General features: G+C 35.6%; 1 protein-coding gene across 2 annotated transcripts; it reads right to left on the bottom strand.

The window, feature by feature from the left end:
• Positions 1-3,972: 3,972 nt before the first annotated feature.
• On the bottom strand, positions 3,973-21,230 carry LOC125825210 (D-2-hydroxyglutarate dehydrogenase, mitochondrial). Of its 2 annotated transcripts, none has more exons than XM_049504547.1 (15): positions 21,055-21,230; positions 19,075-19,418; positions 18,864-18,965; positions 16,756-16,803; positions 16,433-16,503; positions 15,789-15,907; positions 15,390-15,485; positions 15,200-15,309; positions 15,028-15,108; positions 14,590-14,717; positions 6,429-6,537; positions 5,535-5,640; positions 5,072-5,157; positions 4,870-4,995; positions 3,973-4,187 (listed from the first exon to the last, which is right to left on the bottom strand). In XM_049504547.1, exons 1-15 carry the CDS (start codon positions 21,158-21,160, stop codon positions 4,092-4,094), a joined length of 1,728 nt encoding a protein of 575 aa, XP_049360504.1. In that variant the 5' UTR covers positions 21,161-21,230; the 3' UTR covers positions 3,973-4,091. The 2 variants fall into 2 exon arrangements, with proteins under 2 accessions (XP_049360504.1, XP_049360505.1); XM_049504548.1 differs by having other exon boundaries at positions 14,590-14,690.
• Positions 21,231-21,790: the final 560 nt, after the last annotated feature.

Genomic DNA, 21,790 nt, shown 5'->3' with positions numbered 1-21,790 from the left:
TGGTTTAAGTTATTATCTTTGATATAATACAAATAAATTCTAATAAATTTAATTTTGTTAAAACCTTAATCACTTGCATTTTAATTCAAATGTCTCATTTTATGTCCCTTTTTCTAAAAAATAAAATAAAACAAAATGTGTCATTTATTTAACTATTTTCTCAAAGTTAGTCAAATATTTTAAATTATTATTTTTTATGTTAAATTATTTTCCCAAAAAAATAGTCAACTATTTAATCTTAGTCGTAGGATAATCGCATGTTAGCCGGCGTTTCAAATACCTTAAAAACCTTCTTGAAGCGTAAATAAGAACCTTTTACCCATTTTTTCTAAATTTTTAAAGACTTAATCTGTTAGTCTTTTTAAATTATAAGTTTTCTTAATTTCTTTAAAAAATTAAGTGGCGACTCTTTTCTAAGTATTTTTCACAAATTGTTTTATACTTAGAACATTTCAAAAAGTGATTTTTCTAAAGATGGTAAAATTACGGCATAACAATGATGATATTAGGGTAAGATGGACATATGGAAGTTAATTGAGGGTAAAAGGTCAAGAATACCATTCTGGGAACGTAAGAAGACCATAAAATCAAAGAAAAAGCTTTAAATAATGCTTTCAAGCTAGGAATTTAAGCACGGATAGCTTTATTTGACAATTAGCAACGACCTTTTAATGAATCTCGTCAGCCAAATTGGTGATCTGGAGGTTCCCTAGCTGAAATATTTGGCAGTTCGCCAAATGGCGCTTTAGATCGCCAATATAGACAAAGACTTATGGTTTTCAGAACATTTCAGCGAGTTAATTTGGTGATTCGCCAACCCATTCGACAAGTCGCCAAATGACCAGGTGTCCTCGCCGAATTTTTCTATCCGCACATATTCCAGTAAAACAATCATAATTTTTTATACCGAACTCAAAATAAGGCAAACTTGGTGGAGTTGGAACGAAGACTCATAGAACTTTAATTTGATAGGTCATAGGCCATCTAATTCATTATATGCAGAGATATATGAGCATTTGAAGTTAACCTAAGTAGACTTTTATATCAAAACTCAATCGGTAAGAAAAGTTTCAACTCAACTTTGTACTAGGGAATTCTTTTGACCTTAATTCCTCTCCAATTCCATACCCACACTAAAGAATTGATCTTAAAACCTAAGCACAATTTAAGAATCACCCGATACGACCTTATACACAAATGAAGAATTGTTCAACATATGTATGTTGAAAATTCCTTCACACTTCTTAAGTTTAACTACTAAATGGACTAAATTGTGAAAAATAAAGTTGATTTTTTGGAGATACAAAATATATATTTAGTGGAACTTTTATAATTTTATAGAATAATACCTTTGTTTTTTGTACTTAGAAAAAGTCTAAAATTTTTAGAATCTTAGATACTTGAGGGAAATATTTGTAGAAGGGAATAAAATTTTCTAGACTTTTAGCATCTAAAATCATCTAGACTTTTAGCATCTAAAATCATCTCTACAAAAGCATAAATAGAAATAGCCTTAGTCATTTATAATTAACTCAATAAAATAAAAATTAATTCAATTCAAGAATTCTTCTTCCCTTTATATTTGAAATATGTTATTTTACTGAATTCAAGTAGCAACAGTATAAAGTTCACCCAAAAAACATAACTTAAGTGTTATATTTCACTTCATCAAAAATAAAAAAAGATAAAAATCAATTTTAAGTTGTTAGATATGACAGAAAATGACATCTAAAATTATATAAAAAACACCATAGGTAGAGAAATGACCAGAAAAGAACTTATGATTTACAATGTGATGAACCATATGCATTGTTTCTCCATCGCTTCATATTACAAAAACAAAGTAACAACTCCATTCTTTATAAAAAAAAAAACAATAGCTCAGCTTTTGAGATTTGTAGAAAAAACAAAAGTTTCATCAGATCTTTCAATTCGTTTTTTCTACCTTTTTGTTTCCTTTTGTCTTTCCCTTTTCTTGGACTATGAAAAATTACAACAACAGACACAAGTTTGAGAAATAAAGAGTAAAAAGAATATTGAGAACAATGAAATAAAAATACATAATTACACCATTTAAATTGGACCTTTTTTTGAAGTAGACACCTAAAGTTTGAGGGAGTCCTATTACCCACGAAACCATTTTCAACAACTCTAAATACACCATTTTAACCCATTTTCAGAGAAGGTGTAATCTCAAGTGTTGAAGGGCGCGTGAATGAATAAAAATTCACCCCTAAACCAATGTGAACGTGCCACATAGCAAAGATTGCAAGTCATCATTTCCCCTAAAAAGTTCAAGAACAAAGGATTTCTTGGCCAATGCTTTTCAGGGTGATTATTGACGAATATTGTGTATATGTTTTTTTGTATTCTAATTGTTGTTACATTCTCACATTTACTTTAGAATTGAAAAGAGTTTGTATGATTTCTGAGACGTAATTATCTCAATTTCATAAAGAATATCTGAATAATTCAATAAAGGGAGCTTGCAAACTGGAAGTAATAAAATTGCAGATTAAAAATTTACCATTTTTATTGTTATGGGAACAAAGGAGTCCACTATAAGCAGCAGCAAGTAGGAAATTTGAACCATTTTGTTGCTTTTCTTTAAGAAAATTAGATGTGTAACTAAGGAATTTTCAGAGTTTCACCTCTTTCAAATAGAGCTTAATATAAGAAATATAGAAGTTAATGGTCATGAAAAAACCCTCCCAAGAAGATCTTGATTAAGTTCATTCCAGTGAATATACAATACCTTCATCTTTCATATTCTTCTTTACATCCCACTAAATATCATGTAGAGAAAAGGAAAAGGCATCGGAAAAAATGAATACGAATTTTCTAGAAGGGTTTTTAAGGGTTAAAATGTGAGTGGGTCAGGGTTTTACCCGACCCACAATTAAACGGGTAAGAAAAATAAAAAAATATTGTTTTATTTGGGGGGTGGGACACACACATGTTATGAGATTGCAAATACTGTAAAAATAGTGTATTTGGAATTGTTGGAAATATTTGGATGGGGGTAATAGGACCCCCGCGAACTTTAGGTGTCTACTTCAAAAAAGGGTACAAGTTTGATGGGGTAATTATGTATTAAACTTTCTAACTTGAATGTTAAATTACTATAATATCATCACCTTAAAACACTCACTTTAGTATATTTTCTATATTTTTATATTATATCATATTATATTAAAAGCAAACTTCTTTTCACATGGAAGGGTTATGAATTTTTTAAGGGTTTGACTCTTTCAAAGAATTGTGGCTGAATCATTGTTGACCACATGGACATTAACTCTTATTTCAATTAAAAAATAAGGACATGAATAGGTACAAACTTTTAACGGAAATGCAATAGATGAGACAAACTTTAACGGACATCATAGATGAGTATTTTCTCAAAGTTCGATGGCATATTTGAGCGTTTTCCTTTAAAAAGTTATTTAGTTAATGGCGTTACTAAATAATAATTGTCCATATGTCAAAAATGGTTTTGCGAAATTGGATCTATTTTCAGTTAACAAATGATGGTATGGATGAGCCTTTTCTCAAACGAAAATGACATAGATGAAATAAACTTTTAACGGATAACATACATAAGCCATTTCTTTTCACCAAATTGTATGTGATCAAAAGTCTAAGAGCCCGTTTAGATTGGTTTTAAAAGTAGCTTTTATATCAGAAAATAAAAAGTCACATTTAAATTACTTTTAAGTCCTTAATTTTCCAACTCAATCCCATAACCTGCATATACTTTACTTCTGTCTTCAATGGAAATTCTTCAATTATTTGGCAAGTTATGGCTTTATTCCATAAATTTATGTGTCATGACCCTTTCAGAAACAGAAAGATTGCCTGGACATCATGTTTCTATCACGAAAGAGTCATATCTTACTACTGCAATACAATGTATTGCAACGTTCGTCTGGAAGTAACACTTGCATTGAGAAACAATCAGACTCGTAATAGAAAAACTAAGGAGAGGTTCATTCTGTATAAATCTGAAATAGTACGAGATATCAAGCTACTGTTTTATTCAGTGATACAAGTAGAGAGTACTAAAATTAGTATGGAAATCTGAACTAGTCACCTCAGTTTTTTGTAAAAAGAGAAGGCGGGAGAACTTTATATGGGTTCAGAATTCCATTAGGGTCCAGTAGCTTCTTAATGTTGGCCATCAGTTGCACCTGGGAAAAGAAATGCATCGGTTCAGCAATTTATGAAGGAGGATTTACCCACACATTGAGGGGAGGGGGGGAGGGGAAGGAAAATAATACATGTAGTATTTTCACCTTCTAGTTTTTCAATTTACAGTAAGCTATGCAGACTAAATCAGACAATTGACAACCGATACCAATATCCACATTCCGTTCTTTTATTGTATTATTTTGGCATGTATACTTGATAGCAGTATATTAAACATGCTGGCTAGATGGGTGTTTACAGAGATGTTTTAGAAAGCTCACGTTATCTTCACTACGTGATGCTTTTGAGGGAGACAAGGGCTCGATGTCAGTACACAATCATAGATGATCGTTTATCCACATTCAGTCTTAACCTATGATAAGAACTATTATTCATCACATCTCTTGAACTTAGTCACATTATTCCAGAATGTCTAGAAAGAAAATACCGAGGATTTACTGCATTTTGGGGTAAATTCTCTTGGGCATCATGCAAAGAATATATATCCACATGAAATTTCAGTATTTCCTAACTAGTGATACTACTTTTGGCGTTGAAAGAAATGAGAACTTTGTAAATTGAGATGTGTCGACAATTGGTGCTTCCAAACACTACATCCTGACAGAAGACTCAGTAGTACTGATGTCACTTTATTTAAATGATAACTAAAAGTACTGGTCTTACAGTTTCAGGTGACTTGGTGTAATGGATTTTATTGGCTTTCATCAGTCCAAGGCCATGTTCGGCACTAATACTCCCTTTGTGCTTAGAAGTCCATTCATAAACGAATGGCTCAATCTGTGATAAAATCTGGAACCAACATATCCAATTAATGGGATAATCAACTAATAAAATTTAGTGAGAAGCAAGAAGGCCAAGGCAGTACCTTATCATCATACTGAGGAGTTGAGATATTAAGATGTAAGTTTCCATCCCCAAGGTGACCATAAGCGACTACTTTTGCTGAAGCACCTGTAAAATTTCAATTAAAACAACATTAAATTCTGCGTTTGTTAGTTACTATTAACAGATGGCATGCCCCTAAAATTGTTGATTCAACAGAAAATGGAGAGATGGATAAAAATGAAAGCATCAAATATGATAAATGGCATCTCTGAATGAGACATTCAAATTTAACTGTGCATTTACTTTTTCTGCAGGTAACTGAGTCATGATTTTTGAAAAGGAATTTATTTTTATTTTTTGGAATTGAGTCTGTGGCGAAAGCGAAAAACTGAGTCCTAATTAAGGAAGCACTAAGAAGAATTGATCCCATAAATAATCCAGACACACTAATAAGAATGAAATGGAACATGCTTTCAGCGAAGCAAGAATTTTGACATTCTTACCAAGTCGGACTCCCATTTCCTCAACAAGATCATACATCTTTTCAACTGGTATTGACAAATCATATTTATATACACCTCCTGCCTTCATCAAAGCTTCAGGAATACCCTACAATATAAAGATTAACACCTTTATTTATCAAGACATGAACAGAATCGTACCACATGAAAATGTGCACTTTTTTAACATAAATTTACAACAACAACAAACCCAATGTAATCCAGGGGTCTGGGGAGGGTGGTGCGTACACAACCTTCAAATCCATGGTTCTAACACATAATAGTAAGTGATAGGGCAAAGTTTTCATCAGTTATTCATTACTGAAGGAGATGCAGATATCTTGGTTCTAATCAAGTAAAACTTTCAAGATGACATATAGGTCTCGAGTCTTGACAATTTTATAAAAATCAGGTGCAGCTACTATAAAATCTACAAATGGTAAGAGTTGAAAAAATGTGATCCAGACGAAAGTTAATAATAGTAATAGAGTTTCTAATAACAGAGATTTGTAAGGGACACAGAACTCCTTTACCCAAATTAAAGATGGAATTGTTTTTATTTATTGTGGAGATCACATAATATTCTCACTTGCATAGATGACTGGATGATATTTTTGGAAAACTATAATTTACTTTAGGGATCTTGAAGGTTCTATATGATATTCCATATCACCTCTTCTATATGGTGGTTACCACTTTTGAACAGCCCTACTTTAGTGACGACGGAATATTTACTTATCAAATTATGCATCCTTTCATTCTCCAAAAAAATATTTACTTATCAAAACTCTGAATAGTAGAATATCACAAGTTACAGATGCAAGCTTTTTTTTCTGAGAGAGAGATTACAAATGCAAGCTTATGTGTCAGATTACTTGTCAAGTATAGAGTGATAACCTCACGAATATGCCAGCAAGAAGATGCCTGAGTTATATCTTGTGCAACAACTCCATCACTTATCAAGTCATTTTCCATTGAGTGAAGCAAGAAGGCATCTAGTTTCTCTCTGCATAGTCACGTAGCAGAACCCAACACAGAATGAATTCAACTTATCAAATTGCATACTGAATAAGCAAGAAATTAGCCAAGTCCAGAGGAAACTGAGAGTGCTACTGTGATGAACTGAAATGCGAAAAAGTAATATATTCGAACAAATCGGGAATTTTATTGATATGGGGGAAAGTTTACAGCAACAATTTACTCTTCAAGCAAGATGTAACCCTAGCTATGGTGATTACAGTAACCTGAAAAGAGAGAATTAGAATGATGGGTTAGACGAGAGAGATAAGAGAAGGAAGAAGAGAATTTAGAGAGAATATTTGTGAGTGAGAATTATACCAAATTCCTAACTGCCCAACTCGTTTCATCTAGTTAGTTTAAGTAACTAACTAACTGGAGTATTTGCCGTCCAATCCCTTCGAATAATCTGAGCCGCTCATCTTTATTAATTCCTTTCCTCCCACGTGCTCTTTTCTTCTTTGATTTCTACAGTACACGTGTCCCCTTTTATTGATAATGACAGACAAGGTCTAATTCCTTACAATCCCCGCCCCTTCGAAAAAGACCTTGACCTCAAGGTCGTAGTTGCGCGACAAACTCCGGAAATTGATCCTTGATGTAGCCCCAGTCCTCCCAAGTAGCTTCATCAAGTGCTAGGTTAGCCCAATGGACAAGGACCTTTACTCCCACTGCGTTGTTAACCTTGACCATTTTCCGCTGCAAGATGGCAATCGGTTGGGTCAAAATGTGACCCTCTGAATCACAGACGGGTGTTGATTGTTGGACCTTGATAGTTGGTCCCACACGCTTCTTCAGCTTGGAAACATGGAAGACAGGGTGGATCGTCGACCCAGTGGGAAGATCCAGACGATACGCTACTGAACCAACTCTAGCAAGGATCTGAAAGGGTTTGTAATATTTAGCACTCAGCTTAAGGTTTTGTCGGACTGCGACGGAGCATTGACGATAGGGTTGAAGCTTGAGGTAGACGTAGTCACCAACTTCCAAGACCCGCTCCGTCCTATTTCGATCTGCGAAAAACTTCATGCGGGCTTGCACCTGGATGAGATTATCCATTAATTTCTGCAACACACTTTGGCGCTGGGACAAACAAGCTCCAGCAGGGGTGGAGGTTGGATGTGGTAAGGACCCCAAAGGCAGCTGGGGTAGTGGATAACCATAAAGGGCTTCAAACGGGGTCACTTTCAAGGCGTTGTGATGGTTTGTGTTATACCACCACTCCGCTAAGGGAAGCCACTTAGACCACTGTTTAGGTTGAGGAGACACCATTGCTCGGAGATAGGTTTCTAAACAACGATTGAGCCTCTCAGTCTGTGGATGGTAAGAGGTAGACATGGTAAGTCTAGTACCCATGGATTTGAAGAGTTGTTGCCAGAAAGGACTTGTAAACACCGGATCTCTATCAGTCACAATGGATTTACAGAGACCATGGAGTTGATAAATTTCCTTAAGAAACAAAGTTGCAACCTCCTAAGTAGTATAAGGATGTCTCAGAGCTAAGAAATGACCATATTTAGTCAATCTGTCCACCACCACTAATATAGCACCCTTGTGGTCAGACAAGGGTAGGCCTTCAATGAAATCCATGGCTATATCCTGCCATGGCATGTCAGGGATAGGGAGGGGTTGTAATAAACCTGGGGAATACACATTCTCCACCTTTGTCCGTTGACATAAATCACATTCCGAGACCCACTAAGCAATATCCTTCTCATGTTGGGCCAACAAAACAACATTCACACTCTCTTATAAGTACCCAACTTCCCTGAGTGACCCCCTAAGGGAGATTGATGTAGGGCTTCAAAAATGAGGGATCTAAGTTGTGCAGATCTGCCCACAAAAATTTTCTGGTCCTTTCTAATAATACCTTGATGTAATGAGTAGTTGGGTAGTCGGGAAGGGGTAGTAATCAACTCCAATAAAAGTGTATTAGCTACATAGTCATCCTCATAGCTCGAAGCAATTTGTTGCATCAAAGTAGGATCAGCAGTGGTGATAGCACATAAAGAGGCATCCTCACCCCTTCTGGATAAAGCATCAGCTACTTTATTTTCAGTGCCTTTCTTGTATTGGACTTTATAGTCCAGTCCCATCAACTTAGTAAGCCCTTTCTGTTGGAGTACAGTAGTGATTTTTTGTTCAAGGAGATATTTCAAGCTCTGATGGTCAGTCCTAATGATGAAGTGGCCCCCTTGTAAGTAGTGTCTCCATCTGTCCACAACAGCCATAAACTCTTTTTCATATGTAGAGAGACCCATATTTTTAAGAGACACGACTTTGCTAAAGAAAGCCAAGGGTCTGCCTTCCAGCATAAGCTCAACACCCATACCATTGTAGCATGCATCAGTTTCTATGATAAATGTTTTGGAAAAATCAGCTAAGGCAAGTACTGGGGCACTGGTCATGGCCCCCTTGAGGTTTTGAAAGGCAGTGTCTGCATCAGGACACCACTTGAATGCATTCTTTTTAGCAAATTGGTCAAAGGTCTACTGATTGCTCCATAAGACTGCACAAATCTCTTGTAGTATCCGGTAAGCCCCAAAAAACCCCTCAAGGCCTTAAGCGACTTAGGAGTTGGCCAGTTCACCATAGTCTCTATTTTGGAGGGATCTGTGGAGACCCCTTTCCTAGTGATGATATGACCTAGATATTCTACCTTAGGCTGTCCAAAAGAGCATTTGGACCTCTTGGCATATAACTTTTCCTTCCTCAAGATATACATCACCGTCTCCAAATGGACTACATACTCCTCAACACTAGAGTTGTAGACCAGTATGTCGTTAAAGAATACTAGCACAAATTTCCTCAAATACTGCTGAAAAAAAGAGTTCATCAAGCTCTGAAAGGTGGCAGGTGCATTGGTCAATCCAAAGGGCATCACTTTGAACTCATAGTGACCCAAGTGAGTTCGAAAAGTTGTTTTATAAATATCTTCCGCATGCATTCTTATTTGGTGGTACCCTGCTCTCAAATCGATCTTAGAGAAAACTTGTGATCCACATAGTTCATCTAACAAGTCATCTACTAGGGGAATGGGAAATTTATCCTTAATAGTCATCTTGTTAAGTTCTCTGTAGTCAATGCAAAATCTCGATGTACTATCTTTCTTTTTAACTAATAGCACTGGTGAGGAAAAGGGGGAGTGGCTGGTTGGATAACTCCACTATTTAACATATCTCTTGACTTGTTTTTCAATCTCATTTTTTTGAAAGAAATTGTACCTGTAGGGTCTGATGCTGACAGGGACTGCTCCCGGCGCCAGAGGAATGAAATGATCCTGCACTCTCTTTGGAGGAAGAGTAGAAGGTACTTCAAATACATCTGAAAATTTGTCTAAGGTGCTAGTAATGGCAGGAGGTAGAAGTTCAGTGCTCTCCACTGTGGTAGCTGTGATGGTGAACAAATGAGCCCACATTCCTTTTCCTTTCTTGAAAAATTGTTTAAGGCTACTCGATGACATTTTCTGTAATTCCCCTTCATTACATATTCCCCTTAGCCTCACTTTTCTCCCCAAGTGAGACACTAGTGCTTCATAAGCCACAAAGTCTAATAACACCGGATTGTGATTTCTCATCCAATCTCCCCCTAATATCATATTACACCCTCCTGCAGTAAGTAACCTCACTGAGTCCTTAAATTCTTCTCCATGAATTTTCCATTGAAATTTTGGACAAGAGTACAAACTCATGATGTAATTCCCATTAGCCATAGTAACTCTCATAGGTCGAGCCTCCTTGATAGGGTACCCAATTTGCTTAGCAGTCTCCAAGTCTACAAAGCTATGAGTACTTCCCGAGTCTAGAAGGATGGACAACTTCATCTTGGCATACCCCTGGTCGAATAGTATTAACTAATTCTGTACTCGATAGTGCATTAAGGCTAATAGCCTTTGTCACAGCCTCTAATTCCTCCATTTCTACTAAATTTTCACCCCCTTCCTATTGAGGCTCAATGCATGCAGAAGATATTTATAAAACAACTTTTCGAACTCACTTGGGTCACTATGAGTTCAAAGTGATGCCCTTTGGATTGACCAATGCACCTGCCACCTTTCAGAGCTTGATGAACTCTTTTTTTCAGCAATATTTGAGGAAATTTGTGCTAGTATTCTTTGACGACATACTGGTCTACAACTCTAGTGTTGAGGAGTATGTAGTCCATTTGGAGACGGTGACGTCTATCTTGAGGAAGGAAAAGTTGTATGCCAAGAGGTCCAAATTCTCTTTTAGACAGCCTAAGGTAGAATATCTAGGTCATATTATCACTGAGAAAGGGGTCTCCACAGATCCCTCCAAAATAGAGGCTATGGTGAACTGGCCAACTCCTAAGTCGCTTAACGCCTTGAGTAGAGCCGTCAAAAAGGGCTTAGCCCATGGGGCCGGCCCGACCCAACCTGTTATTGGGGCAGGGTTGGAATAGGATTTTTCAAGCCCGTTAAAAACTAGGGATTATAAGCCCAACCCTTTTAGGCCCTTAGTCCTTGAGGCCTGATTGGGGGCTGGCTGGGGTCGGCCCATGGGCCAAATTATTTAATTTTAATTAAAATAAATATTAAAAAAATAAAAATAAAAAACTAGAAAACCTAAATGTAACCTCTAACCTATATGGCTATAGTAGATTACTACTACTAGACTACTAGTACGTGAAGATTTAAAAGGCTAAAGCCTTATAAATGCTAAAGCCATTACTCTTAAAAACCTAAGTCCCTAAACACTAATATCTAAATTCTTGAACTACAACTCTCTGTCTCTTTACTCTTATAGTTTTATTGTCATCTCCTTTCTGCTACGACATTGGACAATTTTACAATTTTCTTGATTTCATTTAACTAAATACTTTAAGTAATTATGTATTGCTAACTAAAGTTTTAGTCAGAAGTGTTCTTTAGTTTACTAGTTTGTTTTTCAGATATTATTTGCTTAAGAGATTATTATTATTTTCTTTAAATATAAATTGCTAGATTTTTTATTTAGAATTATTGAAACAATGTTACTGTTTGTGACATTGATTTGACATTAAAAAAAAGGAGGGTTGGCCCGCCCCAGCCCTTGACCCTTCTGGGGTTGGGCCGGGTTGACCATTTTACAGCCCTTTGAAATAAAGGGCCGGCCAGCCCCAGCCCATCAAATTCTTTGGCCCGCGGGGCTTGGGCGGGGTAGGGCTGGGCTTACTCGTTTTGACAGCTCTAGCCTTGAGGGGTTTTTTGGGACTTACGGGATACTACATGAGATTTGTGCAGTCTTATGGAGCAATCAGTAGACCTTTGACCAATTTGCTAAAAAAGAATACATTCAAGTGATGTCCTGATGCAGACACTCCCTTTCAAAACCTCAAGGGGGCCATGACCAGTGCCCCGGTACTTGCCTTAGCTGATTTTTCCAAAACATTTATCATAGAAACTGATGCATGCTACAATGGTATGGGTGATGTGCTTATGCAGGAAGGCAGACCCTTGGCTTTCTTTAGCAAAGCCTTGTCTCTTAAAATATGGGTCTCTCTACATATGAAAAAGAGTTTATGGCTGCTGTGGACAGATGGAGACACTACTTACAAGGGGGCCACTTCATCATTAGGACTGACCATCAGAGCTTGAAATATCTCCTTGAACAAAAAATCACTACTGTACTCCAATAGAAAGGGCTTACTAAGTTGCTGGGACAGGACTATGAAGTCCAATATAAGAAGGGCACTGAAAATAGAGTAGTTGATGCTTTATCCAGAAGGGGTGAGGATGCCTCTTTATGTGCTATCACCATTGTTGATCCTACTTGGATGCAACAAATTGCTTCTAGCTATGAGGATGACCCTGTAGCTAATACACTTTTATTGGAGTTGATTACTACCCTTTCCCGACTACCCAACTACTCATTACATCAAGGTATTATCAGAAAGGACTAGAAAATTTTTGTGGGCAGATCTGCACAACTTAGATCCCTCATTTTTGAAGTCCTACATCAATGATGAGCGGTTCAGATTATTCGAAGGGATCGGACGACAAATACTCCAGTTAGTTAGTTACTTAAACTAGCTAGATGAAACGAGCTGGGCAGTTAGGAATTTGGTATAATTCTCACTCACAAATATTCTCTCTCTAAATTCTCTTCTTCCTTCTCTTATCTCTCTCGTCTAACCCATCATTCTAATTCTCTCTTTTCAGGTTACTGTAATCACCATAGCTAGGGTTACATTTTGCTTGAGAAGTAAACTGTTGTTGTAAACTTTTCCCCATAGCAATAAAATTCCTGATTTGTTTGAATATATTACTTTTTCGCATTTTGTAAGGAATTAGAGCTTGTCTGTCATTATCAATAAAAGCGGACACGTGTACTGTAGAGATCAAAGAAGAAAAGAGCACGTGGGAGGAAAGGAATTAATAAAGATGAGCGGCTCAGATTATCCAACTTGGAGTCATTCATGTCCATTTTTTTGTTGTTTTCTGTTATATACGTTTGTAACTGGCCATCCAATTTCTTCACAAATTCCCCTGTAGATTTAGCTCTAGTTTCTGCACCTGTCATCTTCTTGTTCTTAGGGCCAAGAAAGTGCTCTGATACCAACTTGTAATGAACTGAAATGCGAAAAAGTAGTATATTTGAACAAATCGGGAATTTTATTGATATGGGGAAAAGTTTACAGCAACAGTTTACTTCTCAAGCAAAATGTAACCCTAGCTAGGGTGATTACAGTAGCCTAAAAAGAGAGAATTAGAATGATGGGTTAGACGAGAGAGATAAGAGAAGGAAGAAGAGAATTTAGAGAGAGAATATTTGTGAGTGAGAATTATACCAAATTCCTAACTGCCCAACTCGTTTCATCTAGTTAGTTTAAGTAACTAACTAACTGGAGTATTTGCCGTCCGATCCCTTCGAATAATCTGAGCCGCTCATCTTTATTAATTCCTTTCCTCCCACGTGCTCCTTTCTTCTTTGATCTCTACAGTACACGTGTCCCCTTTTATTGATAATGACAGACAAGCTCTAATTCCTTACAGCTACTGACATCCAATCAGCTTCATAAAGCAACTAAACATAAAGGATATCAACTCTCAAACGCTATATATTATTTACAATAGGTCACTCAAGCATGGATTTACTTTGTATTCTTTCTATGTGATAGGTAGACTTAATAAAGTAACTAGCAAATCCATAGTTAAAACTTGACTAATCTCCTAATGAATAGCGAAACGCTAAATTCAGAAGTCAAAATTTTCATCATAAAAATTAATAACTTTTCTTTCTAACTTCAACTCAAGTAACAAATAATGTTTTCTTGGTAATTTTACCATTTTAAGCATTTCAAATTCTATAACATATTTGTCAAAAATTCTATAACATACAAAATTAGCAATTCTTTCATCAATGATTCTTGAAGTATATCAATTCTGATCATAAGAAGTCTATCCGGGCTGCTAATAGTTTAGGTTAGCTACTGAAGCGCGACCTACTGCCATCCTACAACCAGAGCATATAATAACCAGGTGAAAAAGTACAAAACAATCAACATGAAGAAACCAGAATTAGCAAGCACATTCATGAGTGAATATTGGAACAGCTCAATGTAATTTTACTTTATTGATTAATAAGAGATAAGGGATAAAATGTGGCCGAGTTCTTTCCAGACTCAAGAGTGGGTTTACAAAATGGTAAGCAAGACACAAATGGCTTACTACCCAACATATGGTACAAACAATGAAAAGACATTCTAAAATATTGTTCAGTAGTGGTCTGAAAGTAAACTAAGCCAAAGTCCTCCGATATATAGACATTTCATGATACATTTGAAGTCTGAAAACAAAGGCACGGTATAATATCCATTGGCTCGCCTCTATACTCTGAGAGGCACAGGAAGAAACATGGACCTTTATGAGGATTAAGTTGTGTGGAAAAGGTCATTGTTCCTCCGATTTTTCCAGAACAGAAAATCCAAAACAAACAAGAACTAAAGTTCTTTCAAATAAAGGATATAAATAGTTATGAGCAACCAAAGTTTAACGAAGTATTTTAAGCAAGTAGAGCATATTAACCAATGAGGATGTTACCTATCATAAGATTCACTGCTGCCAGTTGTCTCAATCAGAACATAAAAGTTATGCATTGAGGAAGGAAATGGATTACGGACACCTTCTAGATGTTTCAGGACCTGCTCCACGTAACATAACAGATAATGCTGATTTAATATACTGCATGAGAGTGACCTATAACATTTATAATAGTCGTCAAAATAACTTGAATCTCCAACTTAAAATAACAGTCTAAGCACAAAGTTGACAGGTAAGGAAAGACGGCTGACTATGCAGCACCTGCAAGCTTACAATGCAATTTTGAATAACAGACGAAGTAACAATGCAGTAGTTATCATTCATCAAGTATAATAACCTACATAAAGCAACTCAAATAGAACAGGAAAAAGAACTTGACATTCCCAGATGATATCGTCAGGTGAGACTTGATGGATTAAAAAGACACATAAAGCTCACCAGATCCATTGCGCCATGATCAAGGAATTCAAATGCAGAAAGAATTTCCCCAAGTTTCCTCTTTGCCTCTAACAAAAGTTTCTGATGGCAAACAGAATTTTCAGCAAGTAAAGTTATCATTCCAAGCAACTTCATAGTTGTATCATACTTCAGAGGGTAGAACCATTATTACCAGGCAGCTTGCATAATCTTTACAAGCAAGAAAGCATACATTTACAGAGGACAACTTTGGAGGAGTAAAAATGGAAACCTTCGTTACAATACCCAAGGATCCTTCACTCCCTATGCCATGTAATAAAATAAAATGTTTATCACAATGTAAAACAACTTCTGTTGACATAGAATAAATAATATAATCTCACCTATAAATAAATGTTTCAAGTCATATCCAGTGTTATCTTTCCGTAAAGTGCCCAGCATATCAAGCACCGTTCCATTTGCTAAAACCACTTCAAGACCTGAATAGATGAAAGTACATTTGAGAACACATACAAAAGGATGGACTTCACTTATATGTTTTTTTAGAACAACATTACTTTTATGTTTTTCAGACAGAAAGATCTTGAAAGGCTCATACATAGCCTTGTCCTCAAACGAATGTGACAAAATGGATCCCAAGTTTATCTAACAGATCTAAGAGAAGGAACATAATTTTCATTATTGGCTAAATCTTTCATCAGCCTCATTAACAGACTCACAGATTCATTTAGGTCAACAACTTCGACTCAGAAGTTCCATAAGATAGCACAATCAGATCTTACCAAGCACACTGCCATGCAGTGAACCATAGCGGAGAAGTCGCAAACCACCAGCATTAGTTGAGACGTTTCCACCAATTTGGCAGCTTCCTTTAGCACCTAAATCTAGTGGCATAACAAACCTAAGACAGAATGTGATTGACATTGATTTCATAAGGAAACAGAATAAAAAAGAACTTATTCAGTGGCATCAAAAGAGCTAGTAAGAAGTACCCAGAATAAGTTTATAAATAGAAACGAACTAGACAGAAGATAGATGTAAGAAACAGGACAGAATTTTCAATGCTGTTTCTTTCTATTGTCATGATATTAAAATAAGATGATAACAGAGTTTGGAGAAGATCAGTCTACGAATTTGCAGATGGTAATATTAAACTGAAACACCTTGCTATTACATGGTAAGAATGCTTAGAATAGAGTCACTCTGATGGATAACACTACAGAGTTTATATGCCAATTAAATGGTGAAAGAAACATTCTTTGGTCAGAAAGTTGCAAATATATGACAATAAAGTATTCAAAGGTGTTCCACTGTTTCTAGATTAAAACCTAAAAAATTGCACAAGCAGAATTATCCAAAAAAAAAAAACTATCCTTGACATGATTCATATAGTAATCATAAAAGGTATCAAGTAAGAAAAAATCACCCTTGGTTATCAAGAAAAGCGATGAGGTTTTCCAAAATGCATCCTGCCTCACAAACCAGTATGCCACTAACCTACAAAAAGATGTAAAGGAGGACAACTTATTCTATCTGCATAGACTTTATGCATTCGTAAAGAACCCTTTCCTTCATCAAGTTTAAATCTGACAAGAATAAGAATTGAAGATAGATCAGTAGAGTTACTTTAATCTTGTCACTGACATCTTTTTCTTTACGCTGAAATAATATTTATATCACCCTGCAAAAGCAAGGGTTCATGTAGTATTTACACTCACCAGCACATTTTCAGAATAAACTTACTCTTACCTTGTCAAAAGAAATGATTTTATTCATATGACTAGTACTGACAATCACCTGGACATTTTCAAAATAAAGAAAGAATACATCAGTAATCAGTTAAGAAAAGAATTATAAGACCAGCCAACATATTTATGTCAGAGAATTTTCAAACATTCACAGCAACGAACATATCCAGCAGCAAAACCACTAGTTACATCAATCAGTCTATCAACTATTCCTCAATCCCAGACTAATTGTGGTCGGCTATATAAATCATCTATATCTGTTTCACATTTCTTATCCCAGAAAAAAAATACAGTAGCAATAATATTGATGTTTAAAATGACTAGAAGTTCAGAAAACATGGATAATGATTGATAGATGTCGATTACTACTAATTCTAGCTTGACGAGTATCAGTGATTAGCTCGTGTGTGAGACATAGAAATCTAAACTGATTGGTTTGAAAAGAAATACAAGTTCAATATCTCTAAAATGAGTTAGGAGGAAGTTCTGGCTTGGTTCTAAGCTGTTAAATTGAGAAAAAAGACTTGCATTACCACAGCTTTGAAGTTTAAACTCTCCTCACAGTGCAATTGTTTATAGAGTCAAGAAAACATTCAGCAGTTTTCTTGTCAGTGTTTACATTTCAAGCAGCCCAATGAACAATGAAATAATGCCGCCACAGATCCTTCCCACTTCCGAAAGAGAGGAAAGTGGAAATAAGGGTTTAAGCAGCATCGGAGTGAAGTTGTAAGAACATCGAAAAGAGAGTAACTGAAACATGAGTGTATTCCTCCTAGGTGAAGCTTTAAAGTAAAATGAGATCCGTTTGCCCCCCTATTCTTACCATTTTAACAGAAGATGGTTTAAGCAACATGATGCAGCAATAGTTATGTTTACTTCACATGATTAGGCAATTATCAGAAAACTTCATTCCCATAGGTAATTAGCAAAATTAAGGTTTGGCCCTTCCGAATAGGACACACTGGTATCAGAAATGTCAAATTTAATGACCCAATTATTACCCTTTGTCCTTTGGACAGTTCAGTGACAATTTGTTTGAATGAATTCAGCTTGACTTTAACCAAAATTTGATCCCAAAAACTTCTACAAGTATTTTATTGTGCCAACTATTCTGAATTATTAAGTCTTCATGTATACTTTACATGAAAGTACTCTTATCATTATGATTTTGGGCTCCTTAAACTATGATATGAAACATTAAAACATACCCTGGTAAACTATGTTTAAAGGTTTTTGGCTACTTGTGCTCTCACTCTGATTTTACAAACTAAGACAATCGATCTATGAAATAGCATTTTCTTATTAAAATGGCTTTAATGAAACTAATTGTTTATCTGTTTTAAGATCCAAATCAACAACATCTATACCAGGTAATTAACAGTGTTGTTGAGGGCGAAAAGTTTTGAGAGTCTATTAGGGCTTTAAGCTCAAAGCGCAATTAAACTGTGGACGTTATTAAAGGAAACCGCGATGAAGAACAAAAATTATGTATGTAATGCAAGAAAAAATAACTATAATCACAGAAAATAATAATTATATGAAGAAGTAGTTGAAACAAACTATAATTAAAATATTTAAATGGAATAGATGAAGTTGGAAAAAAAAGCAAAATTTCAATTAGATGAAAAATGCAGTTTTAAGATTTTTATTCCATTTAGGTTAAGTTTTCTTATATTAAATCTATAAACTCCTTTTCCTAAATAAGTACCAAATTCATTCATACCATTTTCTTAACAATTAAAATATCTCTTCTCCAATTATATTTATTTTTTAGTGCCAACCTCTTCAAGATAGCATGGTTAATGAAGCGCACATCTTCATGCCTTGAAACCAACATTGAATGCCAGTTAAGCGGGAGAAGTGCACTAGGTAAGCGTCACCTATCTTCAGATCTTAAATGCGCCACAAATGAGCCTTTAAGAACAGTGGTAAACAATCAAATAGAAGAAGATAAAATACAATGTGACGGCAGCCTATCATTCTATAATTAATATGACTAATGGAAAACAAACTAACAATCTCTACTTGGACATACGACATTCATGGTACTGTATCCATCTACCCACAATTACATTATCAGTGGTCATCAAGTAATCAAGAACTCCTTACCTCATCAAAAGCAGGAACACTTCCTCCCACAAGACCCGTATTCCCCCCTTGTGGAACAACAGCCAGGCACCTGGAATTGCAATATTTAAGAATCTGAGATACCTGTAGAACCAAAGTCAAAGAAACACAAATGGGAAACCAAAAGGTGTAGATATTAGTATCTATTATCAATAAGGAGCAAAAGATTTGTGAAGAGACGTGACATTTCAACCTCCTCTGCTGTCCGAGGTTGGAGCATAAGTTTACTGGTGCCCTTGTATTTCCTCATCCAATCCGTGTTCACAGCATCGAGTGTCTCTTCATCTTGAACCACCCCTCTTTCCCCTAATATATTTTTGAAATAGCTCAAGTCTTCTGAACTAATTGTTGAAAAATCTGGTCTTCTTTGAATAATGGTGGCCTGAGAAGCAAAACATCTATACTGGTTTCTGCATCTGTTCCATGGATTCGTACCCAGAGATACCTGGAGATGTTTAAATGTTTGAAATTCTTGTTGGTAATTACCAATATAAGGTTTTACCAACTCAGAAGGTTGGCTACAATGATACCTTGAACCTACAAACCATGAAAATGAAGATTGTCAGTTAGCTTCATCAGAGTATCTTTTAGAATACACATACAATTAGTTCCAGTTGGGTTCATTTTCAACTAAACCTTAATATAACGCCACTTCATTCATTGAACCTGAGGTTTTATCAGAACAAACTCAGTAGATAACAACCAGAGTTCTACCTCAGTGATTTTTTATTCAATCAGTAACCCCAAAACCATGTGACTAATTTTTTTTGTTGTCAAAAATCAAGACAAAATGAGAACGGTTCAATCAAGCATCCTCATCCTCAAGTAACAAAAGTCGAAAAATTGCAGGCTCTAAATCAGAGCAGCTCCACATGCAATCATCAAATAATTACGTCTCAGTCCAAAATTAATTGAGTCAACTATCAGACTGTTTGGTACAGAGGATAGAGGCGGATCTAGGATTTGACGTTTGGGGATTCCTACAACGACCTCAAGTTAATATACAATGATAGTTGCATTCACAATAAAATATTCATTTGGTTTCTTAAAATATACAAGGTCAGTGCAAAAATTAAGCTCTAGATAAGCCACTTACGAGGGAAGTCAAGTGGAGGTCATTTTTCGAGGAAAATATTTTCCATCAAAATGGAAAAAGTGACTTCCCTCCCTTATAGATGGAAGTGTTATTTTTGTTACAACTATCTAAACTTTTAACTACATTTTACTTACTCCAACTAAAACTTGGACACCATCTAAGTTGCTTAGACACAGGTGCAGGTGTCCGATACAGGTGGATCTAGTAGTTGGATCATTCATGATCTAAATATTAAGATTTGGGATTAGGATACAGGTGCGGAGATAAAGCTAAAATAATTCAAATATCTAAAAATAGAGTTATATGCCTAAATTATGAGACATTAGTGGAAAACTTACAAGGTGTTCCAAGGAGAAAATATTGGTTAAGACGAGAATTCCAGAAGGGTATAAAAGGAAAAGGACTGTCATAAAAAATATTATATACAAGCTATTCCATTTTCTTCAATCCCCCTTAGATTTTGTTTTGATTTCATAAATCATAGGTATTTATCCCAATTTCTCGGGTCGATTATAGATTATAGTCAAAGTACCCAAAATCGGTCAACCAAATCCAGAATGGATCTCACAAACGTAATGTCAACATGGGTCAGGGGTGCGGTAGCGAAAGTGAAGAGTTCGAACAACTTAGGACATTATTGGAATAACACGGATGTGGCATACTCACTGACCATGTTACTAACATATTTTGTCTAAACACTCTCCGCTTCGGTAATATCACTCCCTTCATCTCAATTTATGTGGACCTTTCGAGTTTAGAGAGTCAAACAAGTTTTTCTTCGACCACAATTTTCCAGAAAAATAACTTATGTCCTACCAAGCACACTCAATATGAATCCATTCCATACAATACAGTTCAATTTCGCTATTATTTTACCTGATCGTCAATTTAGCTTAACTCCCTCGTTTTACCATAATTCATCTCATTTATCCGGACTTGGGAGTTTCTAATGCTATGAGAAACTCTCAGGATTGCTAAAATTATAGAACAAAGCATAAATTTAACTGAGATGAAATGCAATAATAGACCAAAGCATTGTATCAAACTGAGAGAAAAATTGGTTAATAATAGCGGTACCTGAGGTGCAAAATGGCTTAGAATTGTGAAAATTAGGGCTCAATCGGCGATGAAAAAAGTGTTTGCAGTGTGTAAGTAAACGGTAGGTCGATTTCCAGTCCTCCATTTCTGCAACTGCCTTCACTCTTCTGCTTCCTTAATTAATGAAACAGTAATCATTTTGCCCCCTTTTTGCTTGAGACAATTAAATGGAAGATGTCAATTAAATGTTGTTTTGGTTTTTGGTAACACTTTAACCAAGAAAGGGTCAAATTCATTTTAAAATGTAATTAAGTAAATTTGAGATCAAATTAATATTTTCAGAATTTTCTAATCTTTTATAAAATACAAAAAAACACTTTATTTTTCAAGTTTTATAATTCTATCCAAACCATTTTAAAAAAAGAGTAAAAGAAAATAAAATTTTCTGTTCTTCTCCCAACGTTCTCTCTTCTCTTCTTCTACTTCCTTAGAAAATCCAAAAATTCGACTGTCAAAACAAATATTCTCCCCCATTATCTTATCTTCCTCCTCATCTCCGACCGTGACTCTCTCATCTTTCGGAACTGAAGATTGTGTTCGAGTTAAAATGGGTAAGTCATTTTTTTGAAAGATTTTACAATTTTCGAATAATACTAAGTTTTTTTCTTGGGTTAATGAACAATAAATCGTTTTATAGATGTGAAAATTGAATAATGGTGTAATGGTAGCTATTATTTATTGTTTTTGAAAGAAAATCAACAAACCCAAAAAAACC

The sequence above is a fragment of the Solanum verrucosum genome, unplaced genomic scaffold, assembly GCF_900185275.1.
Source record: "Solanum verrucosum unplaced genomic scaffold, falcon-dt-bn FXZP01000113.1, whole genome shotgun sequence".
Lineage (NCBI taxonomy): Eukaryota > Viridiplantae > Streptophyta > Magnoliopsida > Solanales > Solanaceae > Solanum > Solanum verrucosum.
This window is presented reverse-complemented; position numbering and strand designations above follow the sequence as displayed.

What these genes read in the sequence shown, in the direction of transcription:
- LOC125825210 (XM_049504547.1), bottom strand. Translation starts at nt 21,160, where the DNA reads ATGGAGGACTGGAAATCGACCTACCGTTTACTTACACACTGCAAACAC. An exon ending in AACCTCGGACAGCAGAGGAG is followed by an intron (nt 18,966 to 19,074) that starts GTTGAAATGTCA and finishes TTGGTTCTACAG; the next exon opens with GTATCTCAGATTCTTAAATA. An exon ending in AAATCATTTCTTTTGACAAG is followed by an intron (nt 16,504 to 16,755) that starts GTAAGAGTAAGT and finishes ATCTTTTTGTAG; the next exon opens with GTTAGTGGCATACTGGTTTG.